At 38.6% G+C, this 18,146-nt stretch overlaps 1 protein-coding gene across 2 annotated transcripts in view; it reads left to right on the forward strand.

Annotated features, from left to right (window-relative positions):
- VPRBP (Vpr (HIV-1) binding protein) overlaps positions 1–18,146 on the forward strand; it is a 123,486-nt gene that overhangs the window by 89,177 nt on the left and 16,163 nt on the right. For both annotated transcript variants that reach the window (XM_006873556.1, XM_006873555.1), the window contains 11 exons: positions 2,286–2,455; positions 5,339–5,463; positions 6,330–7,593; positions 8,158–8,356; positions 9,488–9,570; positions 10,272–10,356; positions 13,014–13,247; positions 13,821–13,914; positions 14,289–14,393; positions 14,604–14,677; positions 15,180–15,281. In XM_006873556.1, the coding sequence (XP_006873618.1) occupies positions 2,286–2,455; positions 5,339–5,463; positions 6,330–7,593; positions 8,158–8,356; positions 9,488–9,570; positions 10,272–10,356; positions 13,014–13,247; positions 13,821–13,914; positions 14,289–14,393; positions 14,604–14,677; positions 15,180–15,281 (2,535 nt within the window). The remainder of the gene's footprint in view (positions 1–2,285; positions 2,456–5,338; positions 5,464–6,329; positions 7,594–8,157; positions 8,357–9,487; positions 9,571–10,271; positions 10,357–13,013; positions 13,248–13,820; positions 13,915–14,288; positions 14,394–14,603; positions 14,678–15,179; positions 15,282–18,146) is intronic.

Below are 18,146 nucleotides of genomic sequence, written 5' to 3' on the forward strand. Positions count from 1 at the left end.
CAGAACAATGAAAAATTTAAACAGGTAAATTTCAAGGATTGACGTTACTCACAGCTGTATGTTGCTGTTTCTCTTCTCTGGTATATTAGAGCTAAAAGACTAATTGAAGTATGTAAAAGACAGCTTCCTTTAATAGAAAATAGTAGATATCTTGCTTCCTTCTAAGTTCTTTTCTGAAAGAGTGCATCTCAACTCCACTTTTCTTTCCTTCCTTTTTAATTTTTTTTTTATTTGATGAGAATATATACACAGCACAATACACACCCATGCAACAATTTCTATATGTACAATTCAGTGACATTGGTTGCATTCCTCACATTATATCGTCATTTTGTCTCTACCCAAATTATTTCAATATTATCAGCCACAACTCACTGTCCCCTAAACTTCTTAGCCTTGCTTTAGCGTTGTCAATTTGATCACATGTAGGTAATTCTTTAGAGAAGAAAAATGCTCAAGACATTTTTTGCTAATTTAGCCAAACCCTTGTTTGGTGAGATGACTTCAGGGGATAATTTCTGTTTAAGCTTTAAAGGTTATCTTAGGACAGTAGATTCATGGCTTCCTCCAGTCTCATTGGGTCCTGGATTCCATAGGAATTTGAAACTCTGTTCTCTATCCCCCTCCCCCCCCCTTTATTCAGTTTTCTATTACTGAACCTTTGATCAGAACTTTCAGTAATGGTACCTAGGCACCATTCAGTTCTTCAGGTCTCATAGCAAATAGGTAGTAGTAGTTCATGGATTTAGTTAGTCCATAGTCCAGATTCTTTTCTGATTCCTGGATCTCCTTCCTTTATTTCCTTAGGCAGTTAGAGACCATTTGTATTTTGTATGGCCACTCAAAAGCTTTTAAGACCCCAGGCACTAAGAAGTAGCATAGAAACATGAAAAACTATATGAAGAACTATACTAGGCCATTTGACTTTATTGTCTCAGAAAACTATGACCCTAAACCTTCCAACAAAGAAAAATATAGGCAGTTGCCTGTTCGAATGTCCGACATTTGGAGGACTTCTGTGCAACCTGTTGTTACAAACCAATCTCCCATATTGTATTAAAAATTCAAGATACATACAGTTGTTTATAATAATAAACAAGCAAAATTTTGCAATGTGGGTCAAAACATCATTACTATTACTGTATTATTTTGCTAGAGATGTTTTAGTGTATATGGAAGTGTTTAATTTCATTTAGCCATATAAAGGTACACTCTGTATTACATACTAAGACAAACATTTGACTAACGGATGTTAGATATGCACCGAATCTAACTGTTCCTGTCTTTCACATTAGACTTAAAGATAGTTTAAGAAATGGAATTTGTTCATAATCTGGGAACTGGAAACTGCCTATAATCCCATGAGGTGTTTGGTTTTACCTAAGTAGTGCCAACAACTGCATTCCTCCCTCCCTCTTCCTGCCACTTTTTTTTAATGTTTAGTTACTGTAAAATTACATGTAACATCACATTTTCCATTTTATCCTATTTCTGGTTTTAGCATTTAATGATAATCAGTTACATTGGTAAAGTTATATAACCATTGTCTAATCGATATCTGTTTTCCCATCATCACAGACAGCAGCTTTCTTTTATGGAAAATAAAATAAAAAATACTTCTCAGAATGATCCCCTCTCTCTTCCATCTCCTGCTCATGGTAACCACTAACAACCATTGGTCTCTATGATTACCGTTTCCTGTCATTTCACTTAAGTGAGATTATACAGTATTTTTCCTTTTGTCATTGACTTATTTCACTCAGCATAATGTCTCTGGGATTCATATTTGTAGTAGTACATATCTGAACTGCCTTTCTCTTTATGGCTGAGTAGTATTCCATTGCATGTTTGGACCACAGTTTGCTTTATTCATTCTTCTGTTGAGTACAACTTCACTTTTTTATCGTATTTCAAATTTATTATGTTTGGGACCAAGATCATATATCTGAGGGGAGGTGTCAGGAAGTTCATGGAAAAATGGAATTAAAAGATAATGGATTTTTTTCCTGGAACACTTTGAAGCCCCCTCATATATCTGAAAGGTTTAAAAATCACCAATGAAAAAGAAATCAATATACATCAATAAATTTAACACTGTTCCTTTTTGGGCAAAATGCAATGTGAGTCTAGTTATAAATAAAAGATGAAACTTCATATATCCATTTGGGGCTGTTAGCTCAAGTGTTGTGGTATTTTAAAGCTATTATTTAGTTTTATTGTTAATCTCTTGGTAGCAGAAAGAAATATTGATGGAATTCTTTAAGAATAACTCTTTCTCCTTACAGGCATGTTCGTATACTCATGAACAGATTGTGGAAATGATGGAGTTTTTGATAGAATATGGCCCAGCCCAGCTGTATTGGGAACCAGCTGAAGTCTTCCTCAAACTTTCTTGTGTGCAACTTTTGTTGCAGCTTATTTCTATTGCCTGCAATTGGAAGACCTATTATGCAAGGTGGGACCAGAGATGGGTTGCAAACAAAGCTAGATTCTGGTTTTGCTAAAGTTGATGCTAGTTTGCACATCGTGTATGCATAACAACTGTTTCTTGAATTGAACTGAAATTCTGTACTTGAATCTAACTAGATTTAGTATAATAGTATGATTTCTAATATTCAAAGGTCCCTGTTCATGTTTATGGTCTTGGTAGTTATAAGTACTGCAATATAGGCAGAGTTCAACATCTGCACTTTCAGAGAGGTTTCACAATTTACAGTCTACAGCTGTAGAGCTGTAGGTGGAGTCCTGTATTAGTATTGGATTTATTTAAAAATATTTTTTATTATTACTTCATTACTGTGTTAAAGGTGTTTTAGTATATATGAAACTGTTTCTTTAGTTTTTTAATTTTTTAAATGTCTTCAAGTATTTGACGGCTAGATATGATGTTTGTCCTACCTTCACATAAAACTATTGCTGTTGGAATTCAATATGCTGTTCTGATTGTACAATTCAGTTAAAAGGCATTCAAAGTAGAGCAGGACAAAGCTCAGAAACAGTAGCTGTTATAATCAAGAGGTTGGCTTCTATTAGAGGATCATATAAAGAATTAAAGCTACAATTTTGAAAAGATGGAATCTGAAGAGTGATAGAATTTATCAACATTAGTTTTTGACTTTCTCTTCTTACATAGTCGCTGCTTTAAAGGTGAATATAGTTTGTTTAGGGTGAATATAGTTTGATAGATTAGACCTAGGATATTTAAATGTAGGCGGGGTATTTTGGGGCAGATGTTTCATATATTTTTTTTAAACTTCAGAATTCTTTATCATATTAAAGGTTGTTGACAACCCCAAAGAGCTTTTGTTTTTGTGTTATACCTATTAATATTTATCATATAGAAATGAAAACTGAGAACAATTTAAAAATATTTATCATTTTAAATTAATATGAATCCATTGCATGTTTGCATTTTTTATGTTTGCAAATTTCCAAAACAAAAACCAGATGATTTTAGAAAATTATTAAAATGTCTGGCTTAAAATCTCATATCTGCTTTTGCATTCAATCTGTTGTGTCTTCATTCATCACATAGCCTCTGGAAAACTCCACTATACACTCGTGAGAGGATGACAGTGAGAAAGAAAAATAACTTCTTAGTGTTACTATGAAAATTATTATTACCTCACAGGACCTTCTGACCAGACTTTGAGAACTGCTGGTTTAGAGTATTGAAAAGAAGTAGGTTATTATATTTACTTGGAGAACTTTGCTTAAAGGATGATGAAAGCTCAAAAGATAACTAGGAAAGGTGTAAATACATTTTTGACTAGTAAATTTGTAGTTAGATTGCTAAGGAAAAAACTACATATTTGGATTATATCCTTTGCTTGTAAAGTTTACTTTAAAAAAATGAAATCAATAAATGCTTATTGCTGCTTTAGAGTATAAAGAAACTTGAAAAGAAAAAAGAAAATTACTCTTAGACATTGGTAATTTCTTCAGTCTTTTAAAAATTTATGAGAATATTCTTAATTGAGATAGTATTATCTTTTGGAGTAATTCAAAATACAAAAAGATGCACAGAATAGTGTAACAACTACTCTGTGCTCAGGTTTAACATGGATTGACATTTTGCTGTATTTGCTTTTTCCTCAATTACTTTCCTGTCTCTGCCTCCTCAGAGTAACCACTTCTGAGTTTGGAGTGCATTTTCACCATTCACACTATACATTTGTATGTGTCCGTAAACAATAATAGAGTGCTGATGTGCATGTTTTTAAATTATATAAACATCCTGTACACATCTTTTGTAATTTTGTTTTTGAGGTTTATATACATTTAAACTACTTAAATAACTTACATATTGTAATTCCCCTATTGATAGTTGTTAGATATACATTATGTTGTTGTTTAAGTGCCATCTAATTGTTTCCAACTCATAGCAACCCTGTACAGGATTTCTGAGAAGCAGCTGGTGGGTTTGAACCACTGACTTTGTGGTTCACAGCCCAGTATATGTATATAATTTTTTTCTATTTAAAAAATGGTACCACAGACTTTCTTTTAGAGTCTTGTTCAAGGGTCTTACTTAGTATATGGGGAGTAGAGTGTCTGCATTTCCTCTTTATCGGATGTTGCCAGATGACCTGTAAAATGACAATATTGTTTTCTTCTCCCACCAGTGGTATATGGGGTTTTTATTTCTTTATCTTTTTGCCACCATTTGGTATTGTCAGAATTTTAGCGTTAGTGATTAGATTTTTATTTCATTAATGCTATCCTTTGAACCTTTCCTGTTGTCCTTTAAACAAATTGTCTGTGGCTGCATAGTAGCTCACCATACCAATGTTCCATAGGTTAACACATTTATTCCTGTTGGCTGTATAGGTTTTCTAATCCTTGTGCTATTTTAAAAGTTGTAATGGACATCACAATACATAAATACTTTTTTGTACCACTGATTATTTCCTTGGGACAGATTCCTAGAGGTGAAATTCCTGGGCTGAAGGTTATGGATATTTAAGAATCTTGATTCGGTCATTTCCAGATTACTTTCTAAAGTGGGTGTATTAATTTCTGTTCCCACCAAAAGTTTGAGAGTATTCGTCTCTACAAAACTCCATCAGCACTGGGGAGTGTTTTTTATTTATTTAAATTTAAGTTAGGGGGGAAAAAAACAGCCCTGTTTTTTGAAATTAAAGTCATGTGGTGTCTTTCAAATCTTCTCATGGCCATGGCCAGGGACAGAGCCACACAGGCAGTGGCTCTGATCCATTGTGGCTTTTTTTTTTTTTTTTTAATATAAATAAATTTTTAGAAGGTGGTTGTTTCTTATGACTACTTCATAGCTTTACTCTGACCAATTGCTTTACTCTGACCAATTCTTTCTGTTCAGGAATGACACTGTACGTTTTGCTTTGGATGTTCTGGCTATTCTCACAGTAGTTCCAAAAATCCAGCTTCAATTGGCAGAATCAGTGGATGTGCTAGATGAGGCCGGCTCCACCATCTCCACTGTTGGTAGGTTATACCTTGCCCTTTTTTGTTGTTGTTGCTTGGTCTGGACTTGTTTTCTTTTGCTTTCTGGCTATGGTTACTTATCTAATCTAATGTTGCCATATTAGAACAGAAGGTAACAGAGTGAGGCTTACAGATGGTGCCACACAGTTTCATACAAGCAAGTCATGCTATTAAACTCCAGTTTTCTGAATGGTACAGACATTTCTGCTATATTGGTACATGCACATTCTTGAAAATCTTATACTTTACAGAGTCTTGCACTGGAAACAAGGTTAATTAGAGAGATGGGTTGGGGAGACAGTCAAAATCTTAATGTAAGTTTGTAACACAAGCACTCACAAAAATAATAGTTGACCAGCAGTTCAGGATGGGTAGAAGCTACCATACTCCAAGACAGAAGAAACCCACCGGCAGCACTTTACTTAGAGCGGGGATGGTGAAGGCTGCTGTTGAGGGAGTGTGGGAAGTGCTGTGAGTGAGCACTGGGATGGAAACCCAAGGTGCAGACATTGGGTTTTAACATGTAGCAGCAGAAAGGATACCTGCTGCCACTGTAACAGCCAACCTGAGGGTTTTTTCCTTTCCTGCTTAAGGTTGTTATTTCCATTTCTTATGCTCCCCTTATCAAGGAAAGATTGTACAGGAACATTGGTGACTTCCACATACTACTGACATAATACTCTTGTTAAGAGATATACTGTATTATAAAGTCTAGTGGAACTGATTGTATTTTATATGAACAATTCCTTGCAGTTTTTCAAAAAGTGAGGCCATTCTCTTGTTGATAGAACAAAATGTTTCCATCCTGGGACATGTGACGAAGTTGACCATTTTATGAGGAATAATATAAAATTTTTTTTTAATAGGTATCAGCATTATTTTGGGAGTAGCTGAGGGTGAATTCTTTATCCATGATGCTGAAATTCAGAAATCAGCACTTCAGATTATCATCAATTGTGTGTGTGGCCCAGATAACCGAATCTCCAGCATTGGCAAATTTATCTCTGGAACTCCTCGGCGAAAGCTGCCTCAGACCCCCAAAAGCAGTGAGCACACCCTGGCCAAGATGTGGAATGTGGTCCAGTCTAACAATGGCATCAAAGTGCTTCTGTCCTTACTGTCCATCAAGATGCCCATCACAGATGCAGATCAGATCCGGGCCCTGGCCTGTAAGGCCCTGGTGGGCCTTTCTCGCAGTAGTACTGTGAGGCAGATCATCAGCAAACTGCCCCTTTTTAGCAGCTGTCAGATCCAGCAGCTGATGAAGGAGCCTGTGCTGCAGGACAAGCGCAGTGACCATGTCAAATTCTGCAAGTATGCCGCTGAGCTCATTGAGCGGGTGTCAGGAAAGCCGCTTCTCATTGGCACTGATGTATCCCTGGCACGACTGCAGAAAGCAGATGTTGTCGCTCAGTCAAGGATCTCCTTCCCTGAGAAAGAGCTGCTTCTGTTGATACGAAACCATCTCATTTCTAAAGGGCTCGGAGAAACAGCAACTGTGCTGACAAAAGAGGCGGACCTGCCTATGACTACTGCTTCCCATTCCTCTGCCTTCACCCCAGTGACTGCTGCTGCTTCTCCTGTCTCTCTTCCCCGAACCCCTCGCATTGCCAACGGCATTGCAACCCGATTGAGCAGCCATACTGCTGTGGCCCCCTCTGCCCCTACTGCCCCTGCTGCCCACCCTCAGCCACGGCCTCCCCAAAGTTCACTAGCTCTACCTGGCCCATCTTACACAGGCAACTCCCCTTTGATCGGTAGGATTAGTTTTATCAGAGAAAGGCCGTCACCTTGCAATGGCAGGAAAATCAGAGTGTTGCGGCAGAAATCGGACCATGGCGCCTATAGCCAAAGCCCAGCCATAAAAAAGCAGTTGGAAAGACATCTGCCTTCCCCACCTACGCTGGATAGTATCATCACAGAATATCTTAGAGAACAGCATGCTCGCTGCAAGAACCCAGTTGCCACCTGCCCACCTTTCTCTCTCTTTACTCCACACCAGTGTCCTGAGCCAAAACAGAGGCGACAAGCGCCAATAAACTTTACCTCAAGGCTAAACCGCAGGGCATCGTTTCCAAAGTATGGAGGGGTGGATGGTGGATGTTTTGATAGGCATCTCATCTTTAGCAGGTAAGGAGAACCTTCCTCACATCCTGGGAATTAAAATGATTTTTGTATTTTAATTCATTTTCGGAAGCTTTAGCATAGAGGGATCAGTCTGAAAAGCTGTTTATTGACTTGCAGTACTATGAATGTTACTTTGTGTGATTACATGAAAATACAACTGTTGCCTTTTTGTCAAGTATGAGTTCCTTGTATGAGTGTTGACAAGATTAATAGGACATTGTTAGAACTGCAATAACTGTTCCTAATTAGACTCCTAGATTTATTTTTGTGGTAAAGTCTTATGCCTCCTGTTCTGTTTATGTAGAAATCTTAAAATAAAAGTTGTAGAATCTAATACCACTTTCAAATCTCTGATTTTAACATGGAGATTTTGTTGTTGGTTTAAGTCTGTAAGTGCAGATCCCTTTCTGTCATTTAAAATGAAATTGAACTACTGAAAATCACTGTGGTGTTTTGTAAGAATTCATTTAAAACTAATGCTCTATATTTCTCTCATCCTTCTAGAGAAATTAGCTTTTTCTGAGCCCCTGCACATTCTTTGTTTATAATTCTCTCTTTTTTGCTTAGGTTCCGTCCTATTTCAGTATTCCGAGAAGCCAATGAGGACGAAAGTGGCTTCACCTGCTGTGCATTCTCTGCACGGGAGCGGTTCCTGATGCTTGGCACTTGCACGGGACAGCTGAAGCTCTATAATGTGTTTAGTGGGCAGGAGGAGGCCAGTTATAACTGTCACAACTCGGCCATCACACACCTTGAACCTTCCAGGGTAAGATGGATAGGTGAACTATAGGCCTGTGAGCTGGCTGCCTGTTTTTGTATGTAAAGTTTTGAAACATAGCATGCACGTATGTTTATGAGTATGCTCATACTTCTGTGGCTGCTTCCATATAAAAATTGGAGATAAGTAGCTGCAACAGAGACAATGTGGTTCATAAAGACTAAAACATTTCCTGTCTAGCCCTTAAGTTTGTCGATATCTGGAGACAATAGATATAGACACACAAACACGCAAATAGACATATGTATAACGAGGGGCTTTAAAAAGTTTGTGAAAAAATAGAATTAAAAAATGGAATTTTTCTAGGAACTTTTGAAGCCCCTTGTATTTATTTGCTTTGTTTTGGTTTTGTGTCATAAAAAGATCTCAAAGTACTGTGAAGCTCATATAAAAACAAGCTTTTATATGATTTCATTGTATTATATACTTCATTAATACTGTTCTCTTGATGGCATTTGATAGCTTTGCTATTTCTAAATATCAGGACTGTATAGATGACTAGGATAATTTTTCTGATTTTAAAGTAAAGGGAACTCACCCTTTATTGGTTTTGTATTAAAATACTAACAAATGCTTTGAGGTGTCTGAGTATGTTAGATGTGGGAGACTAAGGAATAGGGAGGAACTGTCTTTCCAAGTTTTTTTTCCCCTTCCCCTAGAACTGTTACTTGTAGATCAGGAGGATTGATCATTCTTTCAAATTCAGTTTATTTTCTAGGATACTGTAGGTAGGTACAGTAAGGAGCCTTTGTGGTGCAGATTACAGTGCTATTAATCAAAAAATTCAGTTTAAATCCTCCAGCTGCTCTGCAGGAGAAAGATGAGGCTCTCTGCTCCCATAAAGGTTTACAGCCTCGAAACCCACCGAACAGTTTTGCTCTGTCCTATAGGGTCATGATGAGTTGGAATCAACTCAGCGGCAGTGGGTGTGGTTTTTGGCTTGGTAGGTACAATGTATTGAAAGCCTAGTGGCTTTTGATCATTTCTGGGTTCCTGGAAATTTTCCTTGTCTTTGCTGTAACAGTGTTTTTAATGTTTGTATTTTTAAATGATGGTGGCAAATATAATCTGTGTATATATATGTAAGCACATATACCTCAGACCTTCTCCTTCTTGTAGGATGGGTCCTTGCTGCTGACATCGGCCACTTGGAGCCAGCCTCTGTCTGCACTCTGGGGAATGAAATCAGTGTTTGATATGAAGTATGTATCTCTTCTGGCGTTCTAGTCTTTCTGTGTTTTCACTTGATAGCCTCCTTCATCCTGTTCTTAGACTCAAACCTTTTGGGAAATGAGGAATACTCTGTTATTATTAGCTTCTCCCTCATCTAAGGATTATGTTTAATAGAATTTTTCTTTCTTAATCCCTAAATATATGCACCAGGTGCATGTTTCTTATTATTCAGTAGCCCCGTGATCCAGAATGGAATATATCTGTACTTTATCATGTTTCTGTACCACAGTTGCATTCTTTGTGTGACCATATTTTAAAGGCCCATATTCCCTTTTAGCCATTTCTCTAATCAAGTGATTTCTGTCAATTTTGATTCTTTTTCAATAAACTGAAATAGCCCTTGTGGTGATATAGAATAAACACTGGAGAAAGATGAGGCTTTCTGCTCTGGTAAAGATTTATAGCCTTGGAAATCCTATTCAGGGTCACGACGAGTCAGAATAGACCTGATGTCAGTGAGTTTGGTTTGATTTGATTTTTTTTTTTTTTTAAATACAAACTGATGGAGGAAATTTTCTTTTCAATCTTAAGTGTACCTTTATTCTATCTGTAAGCTGGTGATCTTCAGGTGGGCATGGCTGGGCAAGAGGTCAAGGATCACATTTTCAGTCAGTTCAAGGAATGTATTCTGACGACCTGCTACTCCAGTACTTCTGTTGTTTGTCCATAGGCATTCCTTCACGGAAGATCACTATGTTGAGTTCAGTAAGCACTCTCAGGATCGGGTCATAGGCACAAAAGGGGACATTGCCCACGTAAGTACTTTAGATTTCACTGCTCTCAAGCTGAGTATGTCATTTGTTCATATTGAAATTTTCTGGACTGTGAATGTTTGGGCTTCAGTTAATGGTATTACCTCCAGTTAGAATTTAGAAGGGTAATAAATTTAGAAGGGTAATAATCTTTTAGTAGTTCTAAAAGATATGGGGAAAATGTAAAAGGGATGAATATGAACTTAATCTGTCAATTTGAGGAAAGTGTTATTAGAACAACAGGTATTTTGAGCATCTACTACGTTTTTTAGATGAAATAAAGTCCCTGTCTTTATGGAGTTTCATTAGGGGAGACAGACAACAAACAAAGCATTAATATATATATATATAAGGAGCTCTGGTAGCGTAGTGGTTACGAATCGGGCTGCGAACCTTAACGTCAGCGGTTCGAAACTACCAGCTGCTCCGCGGGAGAAAGATGAGGCTTTCTACTCCCGTAAAGATTTACACCCTCGGAAACCCTGTACAGGGTCGCTATGGGTCGGACCCGACTCAACGGCACTTAACAACAACAACAACATATATATATATATAGAGAGAGAGAGAGAGTGGTTAAGTGTTGTGGAGAAAAACAAAGGGTAGAGGGAGGAAGTGTTTGAAGGTGCTGGGGACTTCTGTTTTGTCTAGGAGACTAGACCTCAACAGATTTAGTAACATTTAAGCAGAACCTGAAAGGACTGTGGGTGTCATGCAAATATCTGGAAGAATGTTCCAAGGCAGAGAGGGGTTAACAAAGGAAAAGCCCTTGTTTGAGATGTGAGCGGGAGAGGGGAGAGGGGGAGGGAAGGATAAGCGCTGAGCCAGTGAGGGGACCATCGTTCAGGTAGCTTCTTATTGACAGTAAGTAAGACTTTTGCTTTTCTTCAGAGCGAGGTAAAGCCACTGGAGGGTGAGCAGAGGATATGTGACTTGATGTGACATTCTTACAGCTTGCAAGAACAGGCCATCCAATTAGAAGGGTCTTGTGCCAACCTTCATGTGGATGTTGATGAAACTGCCAGGTGGACATGGTGGAAAGAGTTGAGAGGCAGTGGGGCTCGGTCCTGCAGTTTTGGAGATAGGAAGTTTGACATTCTATTAGACATGAAGGCAGAGAATGGGCAGTTGAGTATGTAAGCTGGGAGTTAGGAGAATGGTCTGGAATGGGTTGGATGTATGAGTTTGGGAGCTTCCCACATGTAGGTCCAGGTGAACCTGGGTGAATTGCCAGAGAGACTAGAAAAAGTAAGAGTTGTGGAGCTGGAGCTCTGGCTTGTACCAGTATTTAGATATTGCTAAGTGAGACTTGGAAAAAAGAGTAAGGAGATGCTAGAAGAAAGCGATGCCCTAGAAGCTAGGTGAAGATTGATCAACTCGGTCAGGGGATCTTTGATTAGCACTCTCTGAATGGCAACATTAACCATGTCAGGAGCTAGTTCTGTGGAGCTAATTCGAGTGGTTCCTAAGAGAACAGGAGAGACATGGAGACAATGAGTATAGACAACTCTTATGAGGTGTTCTGGTGAGAAACAATGCAGAGAAATGGGGTCTAACTGGAAGAGAGGAGATACGGCATGGTGAAAGGAGAGAAACCTCCTGACAATTGTCACTTTAAAATGTACAGAAAAGTTGAAAGAACAGTACATATATCCATCATCTAGAGTTTATCAGTTAATACTTTGCCATATTTTATGTGTAAATGTGTATTTTGAGTCATTTGAAAGTAAATTACAGACATAATATTTTATCCCTAAGTCCTATGGCATGTATCTTCTAAACATTTTTTTACATAATCACACTATTAAATTTAAGAACATTTGTCATAATTCTCTTATGTCATCTAATAGCCAGTCCATACTACTCAGTTTTCCTAGCTGTTCCTGATGTGTTTGGTTTCAAATGTGTCTTTTTTTTTTTTTTTTTTTGAACCAGGATCCAGCCAAGATTCACTTATTGCATTTGGTTGTTATGTCTCACTAATGTTTTAAAGCCAAGAACCATTTCTTCAGTTTTCATGACATTGACTTTTGAAGAGACCAGGCTAGTTGTCTTGTCCCATGATCGGGATTTGTTTGTTTCCTTGTGGTGACTCCTTACTTGTTCCTTTATCAAAGGAGGATTTTTTTAAAGATTGGAAATGTTATAGCATGTCTGTAAGCCGATGGGAAAGATAATGGTCTCTGCATAGCCCTCACAGTATAGACTTGGGAAATGCTCAAGTCCTGGGCATCTAAAATACGGATATTGGGAGATTTTTTAAAGAGAAAAGGTTATTTGATTCCCCCCCTTCCTCACCTTCCCTTAAGGGTAATCATTGAACCATATGGAAACTTTCTCAGTTTCAATGTTAGAAACAGTTCCTTTTTCTTGAAAAGGGGAGGGGAAGGAGAGGGTCCTTATCACTGTCTCACTTTTCATTTTCTTACTTAGGGGGAAGAGAATTTTCAAAAATTGAATGGGAACCAAAACACTTAAACCTTGCTAGGATGGGTGTGGTCTTCCTGCTCTCCAGTAATTTTAGAATATTAGAATATTAGGGTCTTGTTAATTTGTGGGGGACTTGGAATGCATGGGAGAAAGATTTTTACACAATTTCTCTTTGAATTTCTCACCAAATGTATTGGTCTGATTTTTTTCTCCCCACCCCTTCTTCTCTAAAGATTTATGATATTCAGACTGGCAACAAGCTGTTGACTCTGTTTAACCCAGATCTTGCCAACAACTACAAGAGGAACTGTGCCACCTTTAATCCTACAGATGATCTTGTCTTAAATGATGGCGTCCTCTGGGATGTCCGCTCTGCACAGGCCATCCACAAGTTTGACAAGTTCAACATGAACATCAGTGGTGTTTTCCATCCGAATGGCCTGGAGGTCATTATCAACACTGAAATTGTATCTTTTATATTGATGTCTTTCTTTCCATTGGTCGTCTGTCATTTTTTTAAATTTCTTTTTAAAATCTGTTTGATCTTTCCATCAATACTTAAAGTGTCTACACCGATACCTTCTCTTATGAAAGAGAAGAGTTTGATAGATGTTGGTCTACAATTCTGATGGTAGACTGTTGTAATATTAATGTGCACATTTTCTCTGTGTTGGGAAAATGACCAGACTTCTCTTCTACCTCCACATTCCCAAGTAATGAGTAGAGTTTTCTTTTCAGAAGGCTTTTACTTTTTATAGAAATGAATTGCTAGAAATAAGAGTAAAATGTAGGGGAAGTCATGTGCCTTTCATGTATCTGAGGATATAATAGGATACACTCTGGGACATTATTCAATAAGTATAATCTACATGCTTGTATTTTACCTTGATCTTATCAGCTTTTCATATTTTATTTGGAAGGACTATACTGATCAACAGCAATACCCAGTAGTAGGAAACAAAGTGATGTTTCAGAATTAGCCCCATTAGGTTAGTTAAGTTTTACATAAAATGTTGTTTCCTTGACCACTGCCTTCCTAGTGGGATCTTCGCACATTCCATCTGTTACACACAGTTCCTGCTCTGGATCAGTGCCGTGTGGTATTTAACCACACAGGAACAGTGATGTATGGAGGTAATAAAATAAGCCTTTTACTTTTCTTCCATGTTCTCTTTCCCTGTTTTCTCTCTGACTTAATTTGAGACTTTGTGCATATCTCTCACTTGTGATTTGGAAAGAAAGATGTAATAATTATACAAACGGTGACAAAAGAGAATATGAAAGTATGTAAACCTTATGCTGTAATACTCGTTGGGAGCTAGGTGGGAGGTGGAGGATGCTGTTTGCCACTACAGCAGGGGTATGTGAAGCACTGACTAGAAGCCAAGTGAATTTATTACAAGGAAATGCACCAAAGTCTTGAGTGGCCATTAACATTTGCTAACACTTCTGAATAGGGAATGTTTCTGATTTTGATACCCCTTCGTTCCTTTCTCCCCCGAACCTAGCTATGTTACAGGCAGACGATGAAGATGACTTAATGGAAGAGAGGATGAAAAGCCCTTTTGGGTCATCCTTCCGAACATTTAATGCAACTGACTACAAGCCTATAGGTAAGCATGGAGGGCAGACATTGATCATTTTGTTATGTTTGCTCTTTCTTACTTAAGCGCCTCCATTTTTGGGAGAACTGTAGTGTTCACTGAAAAGCAGAAAAACTATGGAACTAGCTATGGAAAATCACCTTGAATTCCTTTAGAGGAAAGAAAGTCTTAGAGTCAAGCAATAGTATAATTCTAAGTCTTGTCACATTCCATTTTCAGCCACCATCGATGTCAAACGGAACATCTTTGACCTGTGTACAGACACCAAAGACTGCTATCTCGCTGTTATTGAGGTAAAGGACACCTGTAGAGGCCCAGCTCTTTGTTCTCATCTTTAGAATTTTTTTCTAACTGTACTGTTGGCATTTTGTCTGGCATAAAATGTGCTCTAAAGTTGATACATTCCTGATGGTAGGCTATCGTGACAATAACCTACACATTTGATGGGGTTTGGGAAATACACAGTGCAAGAGAACTAGTAAGACAGTTGTAGAATATGAAAACTGGAGAGTCTCATAGCTTCTTACCCTGGACTCAGTACTGTCTCAGATGGGTCTGTCTCTCACCAGAGCAAGACACATGTGGCCCAAGGATGGTGGTGTCTCTTGTGCTCCATTGTCCAAACCTCCTCATCCTGCTTCCCTGTGTCTTAAGCATTACATTTTCCAAGTCAACTGCAGTATCAGAAGCTTTAAAAGTTTCAGAGTCAAGGTTTGTGGGTCCTAGTCAGAATTGAGTTGTGGATATGGGCCTTCTGAAAGTTAACTCTCTTGGGTACTGGGTGTGTGATTTCAGAACCAAGGCAGCATGGATGCCCTGAACATGGACACAGTGTGCAGATTGTATGAAGTGGGCAGACAGCGTCTAGCAGAGGATGAGGATGAAGAGGAGGACCAGGTCAGTGGTCTTTGTTGTGTTCAGATGATGATGTTTTTTTGTTCTTTGCTAAATGGGAGGTTTAAGATCAGCTGTTGCCACTTGCCATAATCTAAACGCCTATCATGTGCCCTTGATCACTGAAACTCAGAAGCAAGCAGATTTTTGTTAATATGAAACCTTTACCAATATTAATAATCCCATGAGCTCCATGGTAGGTCATTTTGTAGATTTGCAGTCTCTGATTTTGTTTTAGATTTCTGTGAGTCTCTTTAGTACCAGTTACCTATTCTGATTTCAGGGTTAGCAGCTCCATACTGCAATGTCAGTACAAAGCAGAAAATGCACTGTTGCTGAGATGGACTATAGAACTAGCCTGACCTTTTTAAAGTTCTGCTTTGCACTCTGTACAGGGTTGCTATGAGTCAGAACTGACTCAAGGGCACTTACTAGCAACAACAACAAATTGAGAAAATAAATTTCTATTTGTTAGGTCACCCATGCAGCACTTGATAACTAAGACAAAAAGGAGAAAGCTAAGACTTTGTGGGCCATATTATCTATCCATATTTTATGTTTAATTTCTCAGACATCTCAAAACCTCACTTCCTGTAAGTCCATTTACTCTGAAATTTTCCATCCATTACTCTGAAAATTGCTGTTGTTGTTATTAAGTGCCCTTGAGTCGGTTTTGACTCATATACCAACCCTGTATAGGGTTTCCAAGGAGCAGCTGGTGAGTTTGAACCACTGACCTTGTGGTTCAAACTGACCTTGTGGTCCAGTGCGTTATCCTTAAGTGCCACACCAGGACTCTCACAGTTTAGGATGCTTCAAGTCCAAATTCAAGAAACCAGCCCTAGGGGAGACTTTTCTCTCTGTCAACCCTAGAGGAAAGACCTTGTTTTGAACTTCGGCTTTTAGGTGATCTTTATATGGTTTGGCATCTGTCTTACCCAGTCTCTGCTTTTCTTACTTTCATGTTTAATCTCTTTTATAACTCAGAAGATATCGACTCAAGACAGACAACCTATTCCTAAATGAGGTTATAACCACAGGCATAGAAGCTAGGACTGACAACACATACTTCAGAGAACACAATGCAATTCATAACACTTTTCAAAGGGGATTTTAATTGTAGTTGGCTTAAGCTTGGCACTTGCCTGTGTGGTGTATTTGTTCTGAAGAGTTTCTCAGTCTTCTGAGTAGTGGCTTTCATTCATATTCTCTTTCTGAGAGTATGTTCTTCAAGCTAGATTGTTTTGTTTCCTGAAAGAGAGTTATTGCTGAGCAAGTAATATAAAGGTGAAAATGCATTTGAGTAATTTCTCATTTTTTAGAGCTTACTGTTCTCTCTCCCTCTAAGGGAGATGGGAAGGGAAGACATTGTGAGATGAGGAGACACCTCTCTGCTTCCAATGTCACAGTCTCACCCTGATCCCTTCTCTAGTCTTTGGTAATTCATTACCAATGATTAGGACTAGTTGAGTAGCTTTTTCTGTAAGCATCTTTTCCAAATATCTTGTACTTAATGTTTCTCTCGCACAGGACTTAGTTCTGACCCAGCAAGGGAGTCTTGTCGTGTTGAGATTCAGGAGGGTATTCCACTGCCTAGCTTTATAGGTTCTGAGCATGTAATTTATCCTCTAAATGGAATTCTTCCTGACCTGGGATCAGAAAGATAAAACAGACTCTGCAAAAAATCCCTTTGTGTGTCCTTTTGTTGGTTTCCGCTGTTAGCTCTCAGAAATGCTATCTGGGAGGAGAGGAGAGTCTCCCTGCATGCCCCTAGGTCAGTGGTCTGTCCCAGAAGCTCTTGTGTTGTACTTACCTCTGTTTTATCCTCTCTTCTCTCTTCCCTGCATACACAGGGGTGAAGGTAGGAATGGTCCTTGCTGAATATCCTGGGAATAGTATTTTATAAAGAAAGTTTTTTAAACACAATACTTACTATAAAGAGCAGTTAGGCACCAAAGTTTGAAATCACTTCATCAGCTGGCCCCAGAGATTCCTGTAATGCTTCCAAGCTGCATGGTGTCATGGCTGAGAGGAGCTGGCAGTGTGGTGTGAGATGTGGGTGAGACGGAAGGGTCTTCAGTCTCCTTTCAGATGGATACGTAATATCTTTATTTGTGACATGGACTTTAATTTTTTCTTGAGTGCTGTACTATTTAACTTACACATGTTGCTAGTCTTTTTATACCAGAGCTCGCAAGTGGTATTAGATCCTCTGTGCTTCATGTCAGTGACTTGATGAGTTTAATAGCGTCTCTTATTTTGTTTCCAGATGTGGCACTGTAGAAAAAGCACAGAACTTCTAACCAAAAGTTCAGCAGTTCAAACACACCAGCCACTCCTTGAAAACCCATACAGAGTTGCTATGAGTCAAAACTGACTTAACAACAGTGGACCCTTAGATACCTCTGCCCACTTATTTGTATACCCTTTTCCATTTCAGGTGTAGTTTATCCTTGAGTATAGGTGTAGAAGGTGTGGTTGTCAAACCATAGATCTGTACCTTACACTGGTAATAGGACTACAGACCATCCCATTCTTCATGGGTTTACTCATCAGTACCCAGTTACACTCCTGTCTCAGGCTTCTCAGACGTGATATGTTGATCTGTAAATCTGATTTGATTCATTGATTGTTGTGTGCCGTGGAGTCGGTTCTGACTCATAGCGACCCTGTACAGGGTTTCTTAGGCTGTAAATCTTTACGGGAGCAGAAAGCCTCATCTTTCTCCTGCAGAGTGGCTGGTAGTTTTGAACTGCTGACCTTGCAGTTCGAAGCCCGATTCGTAACCACTACGCTACCAGAAGGAAAATTAAATTATTTGATTTGTCAACATTATGCTACCTCCCACATCCTTGCAGTTTTTTTTTT

The sequence above is a fragment of the Chrysochloris asiatica genome, unplaced genomic scaffold, assembly GCF_000296735.1.
Source record: "Chrysochloris asiatica unplaced genomic scaffold, ChrAsi1.0 scaffold00246, whole genome shotgun sequence".
In the NCBI taxonomy this organism is placed as follows: domain Eukaryota; kingdom Metazoa; phylum Chordata; class Mammalia; order Afrosoricida; family Chrysochloridae; genus Chrysochloris; species Chrysochloris asiatica.